The following is a 12510-nucleotide window of genomic DNA, read 5'->3' as shown; positions in this document are numbered from 1 at the left end:
GAAGGCAATCCAATGTTATTTGTTGCCTAGACTTTACTGCAAATTACACTCAAGTCTTGAGAAAAAAACAATACACTAATATTGCAGTTAGCCATGACAGCCTTTATAATAGAATACATATACAGTTGAAGTCGGAAGTTTACATACACCTTAAACAAATAAATGTAAGCTCAGTTTCACAATTCCTGACATTTAATCCTAGTAAAAATTCCCTGTTTTAGGTCAGTTAGGATCACCACTTTATTTTCACAATGTGAAATGTCAGAATAATAGTAGAGAGAATTATTTATTTCAGCTTTTATTTCTTTCATCACATTCCCAGTGGGTCAGAAGTTTACATAAACTCTATTAGTATTTGGTAGCATTGCCTTTAAATTGTTTAACTTGGGTCAAACGTTTCTGGTAGCCTTCCACAAGCTTCCCACAATAAGTTGGGTGAATTTCAGCCCAATCCTCCTGACATAGCTGGTGTAACTGAGTCAGATTTGTAGGCCTCCTTGCTCACACATGCCTTTTCAGTTCTGCCCACAAATTTTCTATGGGATTGAGGTCAGGGCTTTGTGATTGCCACTCCAATTCCTTGACTTTGTCATCCTTAAGACCTTTGCCACAACTTTGGAAGTATACTTGGGGTCATTGTTCATTTGGAAGACCCATTTGCGACCAAGCTTTAACTTTCTGACTGATGTCTTGAGATGTTGTTTCAATATATCCACATCATTTTCCTTCTTCATGAGGCCATCAATTTTGTGAAGTGCACCAGTCCCTCCTGCAGCAAAGCACCCCCACAACATGATGCTGCCTCCCCCTTTTTCCTCCAAACATAACAATGGTCATTATGGCCAAACAGTTCTATTTTTGTTTCATCAAACCAGAGGACATTTCTCCAGAAAGTACGATCTTTGTCCCCATGTGCAGTTGCAAACCGTAGTCTTTTTTATGGCAGTTTTGGAGCAGTGGCTTCTTCCTTGCTGAGCGGCCTTTCAGGTTATATCAATATAGGACTCGTTTTACTGTGGATACAGATACTTTGGTACCCGTTTCCTCCAGCATTTTCACATGGTCCTTTGCTGTTGTTCTGGGATTGATTTGCACTTTTCGAACCAAAGTACGTTTATCTCTAGAAGACAGAACACGTCTCTTTCCTGAGGGGTATGACAGCTGCGTGGTCCCATGGTGTTTATACTTGCGTACTATTGTTTGTACAGATGAACGTGGTACCATCAGGTGTTTGGAAATTGCTCCCAATGATGTACCAGACTTGTGGAGGTCTACAATTCTTTTTCTGAGGTCTTGGCTCATTTCTTTTGATTTTCCCATGATGTCAAGCAGAGGCACTGAGTTTGAAGGTCAGCCTTGAAATACATCCACAGGTACACCTCCAATTGACTCTAATTATGTGAATTAGCCTATCAGAAGCTTCTGAAGCCATGACATCATTTTTTAGAATTTTCCAAGCTGTTTAAAGGCACAGTCAACTTAGTGTATGTAAACCTCTGACCCACTGGAATTGTGATACAGTGAATAAGTGAAATAATCTGTAAACAATTGTTGGATAAATTACTTGTATCATGAACAAAGTAGATGTCGTAACCGACTTGCCAAAACAATAGTTTGTTAACAAGAAATTTGTGGAGGGGTTGAAAAACAAGTTAATTACTCCAATCTAAGTGTATGTAAACTTCTGACTTCAACTGTAAATATTGCACTTGGGGAAAAAAAAACATCTTAAAGTAGAAATATAATGAAACAAACAGGCATTCTATTTCTGCTCTATTATAGTGGCCACTAGACATCGATCAAGTGCACAAGGCTACATGTGTGCAAAAATAACGTTCACTGAGTAAAACAAATTATAATCCCCTCACACACACTTTGTCAAATTACACACAACAAAAACAATATCTTTGGGCTACACTGCACATTATTACTTTGTACACTTTCTGCCTGTGGACATCTGTTCTACAATGTGCCAGCAAAAGTGAGAAATAGGGAAGTGTGTCATGTTCCATTCACCTCTATAGTAGCATCCATCTTAAACCAGGCCCAGCTACACTTGATCCCTGAATCCACTTGTTTAACAAGCAACGCCTCATTTTTCACCTAATTCTCTCATTCTGAAAATTAACCACATACTGCAGAGGGAAAACATTAGTTAACAGTGGTTAGTTTGTTAGCTAGTTAACATTTCACACAGATTACCAGGGTCCAGTAAGCAACTAACGCGTTATAACTTGAGGAACGTTGTTACCGAAAATCTCCCCCCTGACAGAATTCTCCCCCCCCCCCCCCCCCCTTCTCAAACGCGTGCACACAATTCTTCATTGCTGCGACTTGCTTGCTAGTTGAGATATCTGCTCTTCACTCAGTTGTCAGTTTAGCCCCCCCCCCAAAAAAAATAATCTCATCGGATCTACACAAATCACGTAGGTCCCCTATTTTGGATTCAAAACGGCGAATTTCCCCGAAAGGTGACTAGTTTGCATCCCTGTCCATTGGATTGTTGCAGTGAATTTAAGGCATTCACAGAATTCCAGACAGAATCCACAGTAGGTGTGTGTCAAAATGTCAACTTTAATTCCATGTAAAATGACACGTTGAACAATGGCTGATATCATTTTTATACATTTCAACTATTGTTCAAAATATGCATGTTGTAAACCTCCAGAATGTATGAAGTCAATTACTGTTTTTTGTCCCCCAGATGACTAAAGTCATACCCATTTTAAGTCAGTTAATTTGATTGGCAATCTTTTGTGCATTTAACAGTGGAGGTCAGCCATGTAAAAGGCTAGCTGCATTTTTTTTATATTACCTTGGTCCTTGAATGGACTACCTTAACTCCAAAACCAGCATTGAGTCCATTTGAAATTCTTGTTAAGATTCAAGTAAAAAAAGTCACATAAAAATTCAAACTTCACATTTGTTGTAGAGTTAAGACAAGTGTAAAAAAAATTAAAAAAATTATACTGGCATTGACCACTGTGGTTAATGCAGCATGAAAGTGACCGGATGCTGGATATACACTGAAGAAATACCCTTTGAAATGTAAACATTGGCACAAGTCTCTTAAAGCGCCATCTTGAAATCTTTGTATTTGAAACATATTTCTGAAATGTAAAAAATTTTAAAAATTAAAAAATCCAAGATGAAAAAGGGAAGCCACTAAACTACTGAATACATTAATCGCTCATCATATATTTCTTAAATTAGATTTTGCGTCAGGGCTTTCTAAGGGCCAAATCATAACCTGAGATCTGCCTTCAACACTCACATATCCCCCAATGACATCAATGCAAGGTGCACATAGAGTGTGAGTTATGAGCATGTACCTCAATTTGGGATTTGGCCCAAGCACAGTAGTGGAATCAACTACATGAGGGGGGTGAATCCAGACAAAATGTACAACCTTTTCCACCAAACAAACCTTCAGCAGCCAGAGTGCTGAAGGCAGGCTTACTGCAATTCTGCCAGATCCAAATACAGCCACCGCAGTCTAACCCAAGATGCTCTCTGGCACTCAAAACAAACAATGACCTACTGCTCCAAGCCACCAAGCAATACCACACCAAACTTACCACAAAATAGTTTGTCAATGGGAGGAACTGCTTATTTTAGCTTGATGTTTTGCAACCATTTATTTAGGCTTGGAGGAAGAATGTTGGGAGAATTCATTCAGGATCCTGGGGGGGGCTGCTGGGGGGCTCCCCCCATTATCGGACCGTGGAAGGAGTCTGGAACGCGTTTGGCATACTCTACGAGCTGGTAGGACTCCCTGATGTCTGAGAGGCCGAACCAAAAGACAATCCAGCTGCCGTTGACAAAGCTTCCATCGCAATGCTTGAAGTACCTGAGAGGATAGGTGGAGAAAAGGAAGGAAAAATAAATTCTAAAAAAAGAGACAACCCTGTACACAGCAGTGAGTCTAGGTGTTGGTTAAGGCAGGGACAACTAGTATCCAAAACATCTACATTCGAAAGACAGAGCTTGACTTCTATTTTTAATTCACAGTAAAACAAAACAAAAAAAAGCATTTTTTTTTGTAGTGAAAAAAAACGTTACACAAATTGCCCCGCAGAATTGGAGAGCAAATATTCTAGATACTCTCAACTTGACTGATACTTCAGCCATTATGTGGGGCCAAAACAGCCAAAAGTCATGTTTCTTGTGTCCATTGTGCAGTGTCATGTTCTTCTCACCAGGGGTTGATGCGGTTGGTGGCACGGGACCTCCAGAAGAGCTTGCCCAGGTCCTGCCTGATGCACTCCCACAGGATCTGGCTGGTGCCCTCGCCCTGCTTGCTGCTGCTCACCACAAACTTGTCCAGATAGGGTGTATCACTGCTCAGAGGCTCCCTGGTGATGATGGCTGCTGCACTGTACCTGCAGGTGATAGAACATTCCATGTTGTGGTTTCTTTGAGACACAGGCTAGGTTCCTGTTCTTTACCTACTCTTCTCCAGTAGTGTGAACTCGTTCACTCCTCCTCATGCATTGAAAATCATTGGGTTAGTGTAAGCATGGCTGGAGGGAGTTTCCTTCCACCACCATATTCCTCACAACATTTTTTTGGTTAATCTATGAGAGCGGTTTATACAAGTTTACACATCTGGAGAAGGGTAGAGAATCAGAATGTAGCCACAGATCAGCAAAAGACATAGAAAGGAAAAAAGGATGCCACACAGGAAGACGTGTGTGTGTGTGTGTGTGTGTGGCTACCCTTCAGAGAGGTAGATGGAGTGGAGGCGGCCTTTGAGTGACTCAATGTAATCCTCCCTCAGGTTCTTTTCGAAAGACTTGTTTATCAGGGCCAGTAGGCGATCTAGGTCTATGTCATCCAGAGTGCTGTACCTGGCCAAACAAAAGGAGAGAGAGAGAGAGACGGTAGTTGGACACAGTAGTTGTGATTAAATTTGCATCACTTTTAACTGACACCTGACAAGCTCAACTATCTATGACAAGACCCTTGGGATGACAGGCACACAATCACCCGTCTCAAAGTCAGAATTAATTCAAGACAACTGGCTGACGGGGAAAAAGTCACCTTTCCCCATGCCTAATTGCACACATGCAGTGCACAAAAGATTCAAGTCAGAATTTATCTTATCAAACACTATAAAGCTGTAGTTGATTTGTTTCTTCCTGCGCAAGTCTTAACTTGCTAATTCTACATTTAGTTAAGGAGTTGTGGTTGTAGGAGCAGTATTTGTTCCAATGTCCTTGTTTCACATCAGATAGCACAACGGCCATCTGCACTGACGAGAGAAAAATACATCCCTTTAAAGATTGTACGATCTTCACCCCGAAAAGTAAATGTTTCATTAGGTTTTATTATTGGGCTCGTCATGAGGGAGTACATTGTGCACAGCCTGTGTGCGATTAGAAGTGGAAAATACCCCCTGTGATGTGTGAACAGACACTCGTCTCCCTAGACTTATTGTTCCAGAGCCATCACTGTAACAGGTGAAATTATTATGGTGCCGATACGAAAGGCTTAATGAGGAAACTAAGCGATATAATGTCAGAAATAAACGTCATGAGCAAGTAGCCTAACTGTTCCTAAATTTCACACAAAAATCTTGCACTGATGTCAATGGAAGATTTTTCGTAATAGTCAGGTTAAACATGCATGGCTCAAGTTAGGACGCTCCGCTCACAGTGAATAACACATCCAAGTTGAAAGCAAAATTGCAAGCTAACAGAGAAGAGAGTATGATAGAGAACTTACATATTTAGCTGGTTTATTTGATATTAATGGTTAACAATTAATATTTAACTAATAGTAACACTGTCCTGTTAGTGTCTGTGTTTTCATGGGCTCCACTAGTTCCCTGCAGCTAATCTGGACGTATGGTCATTAGAGACGGCTTGAGCTGACAAATGAGTTAAAGACCGCATTACATAGACAAGATGTGGTGGGTGTAACCGAGATAGCCAGGAGGAGTTTAGAACAATTCCTCATTATCTCTAAATCATCCTTGCATCTGGGAAACTAAGCCAGGGAGGGGTTAAGACAACAACCCAAGTGCAGATAACAACAGGATGAACCCAGAGTGGCTTATGATGCTCCTTGGTCTGCATGAGAGGGGATTGAACCAACCATGGCTGAGCATTGTTAGTGTCAGCTATATATAGTACTCTGCATTTGTGTAAAGGTTAGATTACTCGGTCGACCAGCCTCATTGCAATAATTAATCGATATTAAATAAAGATGATTGTTTGAAGAAATGACCAAATCTCTCGCAGTACTGAATTTCCACAACAAGAGACTGAAATACTCACTTGTGAATGGGGTCTCCATTTTTGAACAGAGTACCAGAACCTATGAAAACAGAAGGGGTGAAAGTGAACAATTGTGTACACAAATTCAGGAAGCACACATACACAGTAGCGTATGACTATCACCTTGCCCCATACAATGCAAGGTGAACTTGCTTGAAAAGTGAATTACCCAAGGACTGTTGAGGAGTCTGTCATTTCCTTGTGTCAGTACTTTGAGTGTACGGAATGGGATACATCTAACCAGTAAGGTCCATGAAGGATTGATTACCTGTCGTGTAGACTTTGCATGCAGTGACTCACATTACATATCTGTGCTGTATGATAAAGAAATGGAGCCACCCAGATCAATGAGTGCATCTTTAAAACCTCTGCTGTGCTAAGGTCACTTCTCAAAATACACATCCTAGGACCTTAACATGACCCTTGGTCGGATTTCAGGTGTCACAGATACACATAGATGCCATGCACAACATGAGCTGCATGCATGGACATACAGTCTACTACAGTGGAGGCTGCTGAGGGGAGGACGGCTCATAATAATGGCCGGAACGGAGCAAATGGAACGGCGTCAAACTATGTATTTGATACTATTCCACTCCAGCCAATACCACGAGTCCGTCCTCCCCAATTAAGGTGCCACCAACCTCCTGTGGTCTACTACACCTCGAGGGCCAGAGTGTCTCCTGGAGTCTGTTCTTTACTTCAATTCAGCGAGTAATTAAGAACTGGGACACCGGAGGCCGTATGTATGAAGTGTCTCGGAGCATAATGAATACGATTATATGCACAGGAAAAACCTGATCCCAGATCAGCCCTCCTACTCTGAGATGCCTGATACATAAAAGCCCCTGGGAGATTAAAGGGAAGCAGCAGAAAGGGAGAGAGCAGAAACTGACTCCAGAGGAATGAAGTTGCAGAACGCCTATGCCTGCCTTAAGGGGCCCCAAACTCTGCTCAGCAACATGAGAGGTGAGCCCCACGTGCTATCAACAGCAGCAATGACAGGTGCAGAGTGTGAGTGAGTGTGTAGAGAGCATCGGTTAGACGTGGGGGGGGGGGGGTCAAACACATACAGGTCTCCCTCACCCTTGTGGCTGAACAGCTCTGTGAGCAGTGTGCTGGCAGAGGTGATAACTGCAGAGGACTCGCAGGGAAGCTGGTTCAGGAGCTGGGCGATGGTGCCCACCCTCCGACGCTCAGCCAAGCTCAGCCACGGCGCCCCCGACAGGCTGGGAAGATCACCGGGCAGAGACACTAAATCCAGCACCTGATATGTGGACAGGAAAGTGGGACAGAAACACATCAAGGTGAACAACCTTGATAAGGAAGTAAATGAAAGCAACAAAACGACATGAGTTGAAAACAAATAATACTTGTGATATACAGGTAACTGACAATATAAAGGAAACACTTGAGTAAATGAAGATTCTGGCGGCTCGGTTATGGATTGGGGTGCATTTTCCTGGCATGGTTTAGGTCCTCTCATCCCCTTAGAGGGTAAGGTAAACACCAATAAATACACAGCCAGGCCTTCTGCGTGATCACCTTCAACCTATGGTGATCACTTCTATCCTGATGGGAGTGGCCTCTTCCAGGATGACAATGCCCCCATCCACAGGGCACGAGTGGTCACAATTGTTTGATGAGCATGAAAATGATGTAAACCATATGCCATGGCCGTCTCAGTCAGCAGATCTCAACCCAATTGAACACTTATGGGAGATTCTGGAGCGGCACCTGAGACAGTGTTTTCCACCACCATCAACAAAACACCAAATTATGGACTTCTCATGTATCCCTCCAATAGAGTTCCAGACACTTGTACAATCTATGCCAAGGCGCATTGAAGATGTTCTGGTGTTCGTGATGGCCCAATGTCCTATTAAAACACTATGTTGGTGTTTCCTTTATTTTGGCAGTTCCCTGTAGTCCTATACTGGAGAGCAGGCAGGTGTTAGGCCTCTTCTTTGATTGGCAGTAAATAGCCCACTGCTTCTAATGTACAGGAAATGTACAGAATTATCTTCTGTGAAAAGTCTGATGAGCCTACCTTCAAAGAGCAAAGATGACAGCGACAAGCTCCTTAACTACATAATGTAGGTCAAGTACCATGAACGCACATGCATTGAGAAAATACTTAACCTCTAGCAATCTGCCACCCAACCCCCCCAAAATAACCCCAAAATCAACCCACCTTGTGACTCTGATTGCGGAGGCCTCCCCAGCTGTTGAGGAACATGACTTTGAGTGGCTGCAGGACTTTGGAGATGGCGGCCGTGACATCCACCGAGTCCAGGGCCATCGAGCGGCCCGTGATGTCCCGCCCCACAGGGCACACTAGGGGGATGGCCCCGCAGTCCAGGCTCCACTGGAGCAGGCCTTTGTCCACTGCAATGGAGGACCCTGCACTGACAACACATAGGGCCGTTATTCCTCTTAAAAAGAAGACAAAACAAACGAGTAATATCGTAATGCAAAGGAGGATAGAGTAAGTGTGGTAGGGGAGACCTGCTTCCTTGGGGTGGATCCTGCACCAGCAGCAAGGCCTCTGCACTGAAGAAAGGTATGACACTGGCTGAGTGGTGCTGTAGGACCTCTGTTAGGGTCTGGCACCGCTGAATGATATCAGCCCTGGAGTTGGAAGTAAACCCGTCTGGGGCGTCGTCATCCTCAGGCCGTGACAGTCCCATCACCACCACTGGCTTCATGTCCATCCGCTGCAGAAACGAGAGCCCAAACGCCAGACTCTGCAGCATCTCTCGGCTCTCGAATACAGATTTGTCCACCTGACATGAAGATAGATTCAAATGACAGTGAACAAGTGCTACATATCAATAATTTATTAAAACTTAAGGGGCCAACCATTGAGTTTCTTCTTCTTTCGGATTTGGAGTGGCGGATCGCATCCAACTTTTAGGCGCATACACCGCCACCTACTGTACTGGTGTGTGAAGCCATTCACAGCCTATCTACATTACATTCTTGATACGGTAATAAAAAAATATGGGAAAAGGTAAATCTTCGCAATCCCAAGTATTTCTCTGCCGCCTCAATCTTTATTTTCTGTGAATTCCAATCCATTTCTGCAGTACAATTGACAATCGTGGCTATGAATGCTAAGAAACCCACCTTACTGAAGCACATATTATTCCCATCTCTCTATTGGTCTCTGCTTACTCACAGGAATCCTCTCAGTATCCCTCACCCTGTAACCATCTTCCCCTACTACTTCTGCATATGACACCTTCTGTACTACTATGACCATGGTAACCTCAACCTCACCGGACACCTCCGATCTCCAACCCCATGGGCACCCCCACAACTAACCACTTTCTCCAACGATACTTCACAGTCCTCCTGCACACTTCTCACGTCAAGGAATCTCTCTCCTACACACTGCTGCAACATGCCCATAAATTTCACACCTAAAACACTGTAGTATTTTCAGAACAGAATCTCTCACGGGATATCTTACACTTCCTAACTTGACCTTATCTGGCAAAGACTCTGCATCAAAACTCAGCAAGACTGAGTCTTCTCCGTTTCCCCATGCTCTCCTCCGGATCTGCGTGGCACCAAACGGCTGGCATCGCAGAGAACAGGAATCTTCCATTTCAACTGATCCCCCTTAACACTTAATGCCTCCCCGTTATCACTCCTTTCAACAGCACCCTGCTCTGGAGAGCAAACAAGTTACATTTCGTGTCCCTAAATCGCGTGATCCGCAGCACCCGCTCCCTGAAGAAACACAAATCACCACTAGTCCACTCAGTTAATCTCACCAACTCAACAGTCCCCAACCTCTTCTCTACCCAACCTGACACCACATATGGATCAGCCAAAATGCAATGATCCATTCTCTCCACAAATCTCACTCCCACTAGGCCAGAATCATCTTTTTCATCCTAGGGATGACGCACAAACTCTGCAGTCCTCACTGCAGGTACTACATCCATACTCTCGTCAGGTTTCATCGCTGAGCTACTAGAGCCCGTATCCCTCTTTTCGCACTTGACACCAACCTCCCTCACCACACTGCTTCCCTCTACACTCAGCTTCTTCTCGGTGGTCATCACTGCGCCTGCCACCACAATTAATTCACCCTCACTCTCTTCATGTTCACTTTCCTTCTCTAGCAAAACTTCTGTGCGATCCTCAATGCCATATTCCCTCAAAACAAAATCCAATTTCCTCCTGATCTGCCATCTTCTCCTTCACCAGATCTTCCAGAAGGCTTGTGCAATCCCCCCACTTCATATTTACCCAGAATATGCTCCTCTTTCTTCATTGTCTGCCATCTTCCCACGGAAGGATTACCAAGCGTTTGCTTGTCTTTTATGAAATATTTATAATAATAATCCGGCTCTCAAACTACCCCAAACAGATATAGCCTGTGGTAGAAAGAGTATGTGGCCTTTTCTGTAGCCTACAGGCTGGAGATAAAAATGTATGACAATGTAATGAGATGGAAACTTTTTACATAATACAGGTTTCTCCGATCAAATAGCCTAACCTAAATGGCACCCAATCAAATAAAAAAAATGCTCTGACATATCCTAAAAACAGGACAGGTCAAAGTAAAATGGACACTATGGAATCAACAAATCAACCAAATGGTTTTATAAAGCCCTTTTTACATCAGCAGATGTCACAAAGTGCTGTACAGAAACCCAGCCTAAAACCCCAAACAGCAAGCAATGCAGATGTAGAAGTACGGTGACTAGGAAAAACTCCCGGCTACTCACAACTGCTATCCAGGAGTTGCATCCAGTGGGCTAAATTGTCATGATCAGTGGCTTCAAGTTTGTAACCTTACATTTTTTACAAGCTGATCATAGTGAAAAATAAAATACTTCTGCATTTCCAGCTGTGTAAACACATTGCAAATAGACTCTGAATAACTCCTCCTGATAAAGTTGGGTAGCTGATATAAATTACATATTTTAAACTTTCATTCAGATCTGAAAATGAACCTGATTTCAACATCTGGAAAAAACATATTTTAAACATAATTTTGCTCACTGGGACTATTCTAGTAGGGGAGGCAATTTGTTTATTGTCGCAGAATGTCCAGTAGCAAGCAGCCCCGATGCGCAGTCATATTCCAGATATACTCTAACACACCTGATAAAGTAATCAAGGTCCTGATGAGTGGCTGATTAGAATAAGGTGTTCAAGCAGGGCTATAACAAAAGCCTGCAAGCAGCACACCTAGTAACTCTTCAGGAGGGTTGGCCACGCCTGCTCTAAAAGTGGCTGACTGGTGAACCTATCCTGTTCTTGATCTACAGTCACCTCACAATGTCAAGAATTAGATGCAAGCGCTACACTCCTGCCCATAAAGCTATGCAGCTCCAGCGAGTTTTGTTAGCGACTATTGTTTAAGGTTTGTGTGTAGCACACGAGCATTGTGCAGAACGTTAAACGGAGGAGATAATATTTGCCTATGAGCCACACGCTACTAGTAACAGTTAGCATAATTAGAATACGCAATTGGATAGGTTATCATGAGCTATTTAGCCAAGCTTGTTGGACTGGTACCAGGCAGTAGCTAGCTATAAAGATTCTCTGACAGCTGTACACAGCAATTATTAGTTCGCTTCAATCACTTGGTAACGAACGAACTATTCCGTTTGACATTTCATTCATTGTTCCCCTACAAAAAAAAATGCAAGTTACGCTGGCATTAGCCTAGCTTGGTAGCCACTTACCTCGAGCACTGCAAATGCTGGCGCTTGTGCCAAACTGGCTCTCTGAAATTGGGTCAACCAGTACCGAGCTTCTCGAGGGTCTCCACCAATTTCATTGAGAAACGCTTTCACATCCCGATAAATTAATGTGCGGTTTGGCAGAACGTAGCGGTCAGCGGCTGAGAAAGAGTTAGGGAACTCTTGCTGGGCCAAAGCCGGGGTTTTGCCTCCCTGGCCGGCCGCCTTTGAACTCGCCAAGCGTCGCTGAAGTTTTAACATTCGCTGGTGACATGTGCCCGGGACAAGCCCCGGTGAGGGGTTCGTCAAGTATTTACCAGCCATTACCATGACTCTACAACTGGAGGTACCACTGTTGACTTTAGCCATGTTTGCTGGCTAATACAAGTCGTTTAATAACTAGCTAAGTAACTAAACTGCTTCTACACCTCTAACACGCCTCAAAATATTACTGACAGACGGGTTTCAGGCAGAGGGATTTAACTAGTGTAGACGCCGGAAGGAGGGTACTCAAAAGGCGT

At 43.5% G+C, this 12510-nt stretch overlaps 1 protein-coding gene across 1 annotated transcript; it reads right to left on the bottom strand.

The window, feature by feature from the left end:
• Positions 1–2554: 2554 nt before the first annotated feature.
• On the bottom strand, positions 2555–12492 carry nags (N-acetylglutamate synthase). Its single transcript, XM_014204458.2, has 8 exons — positions 11993–12492; positions 8790–9067; positions 8476–8689; positions 7368–7548; positions 6282–6321; positions 4719–4850; positions 4200–4382; positions 2555–3850 (listed from the first exon to the last, which is right to left on the bottom strand). Exons 1-8 carry the CDS (start codon positions 12356–12358, stop codon positions 3676–3678), a joined length of 1569 nt encoding a protein of 522 aa, XP_014059933.1. The 5' UTR covers positions 12359–12492; the 3' UTR covers positions 2555–3675.
• Positions 12493–12510: the final 18 nt, after the last annotated feature.

This window comes from Salmo salar, chromosome ssa06 (genome assembly GCF_905237065.1).
Source record: "Salmo salar chromosome ssa06, Ssal_v3.1, whole genome shotgun sequence".
NCBI classification, from domain to species: Eukaryota; Metazoa; Chordata; class Actinopteri; order Salmoniformes; family Salmonidae; genus Salmo; species Salmo salar.
This window is presented reverse-complemented; position numbering and strand designations above follow the sequence as displayed.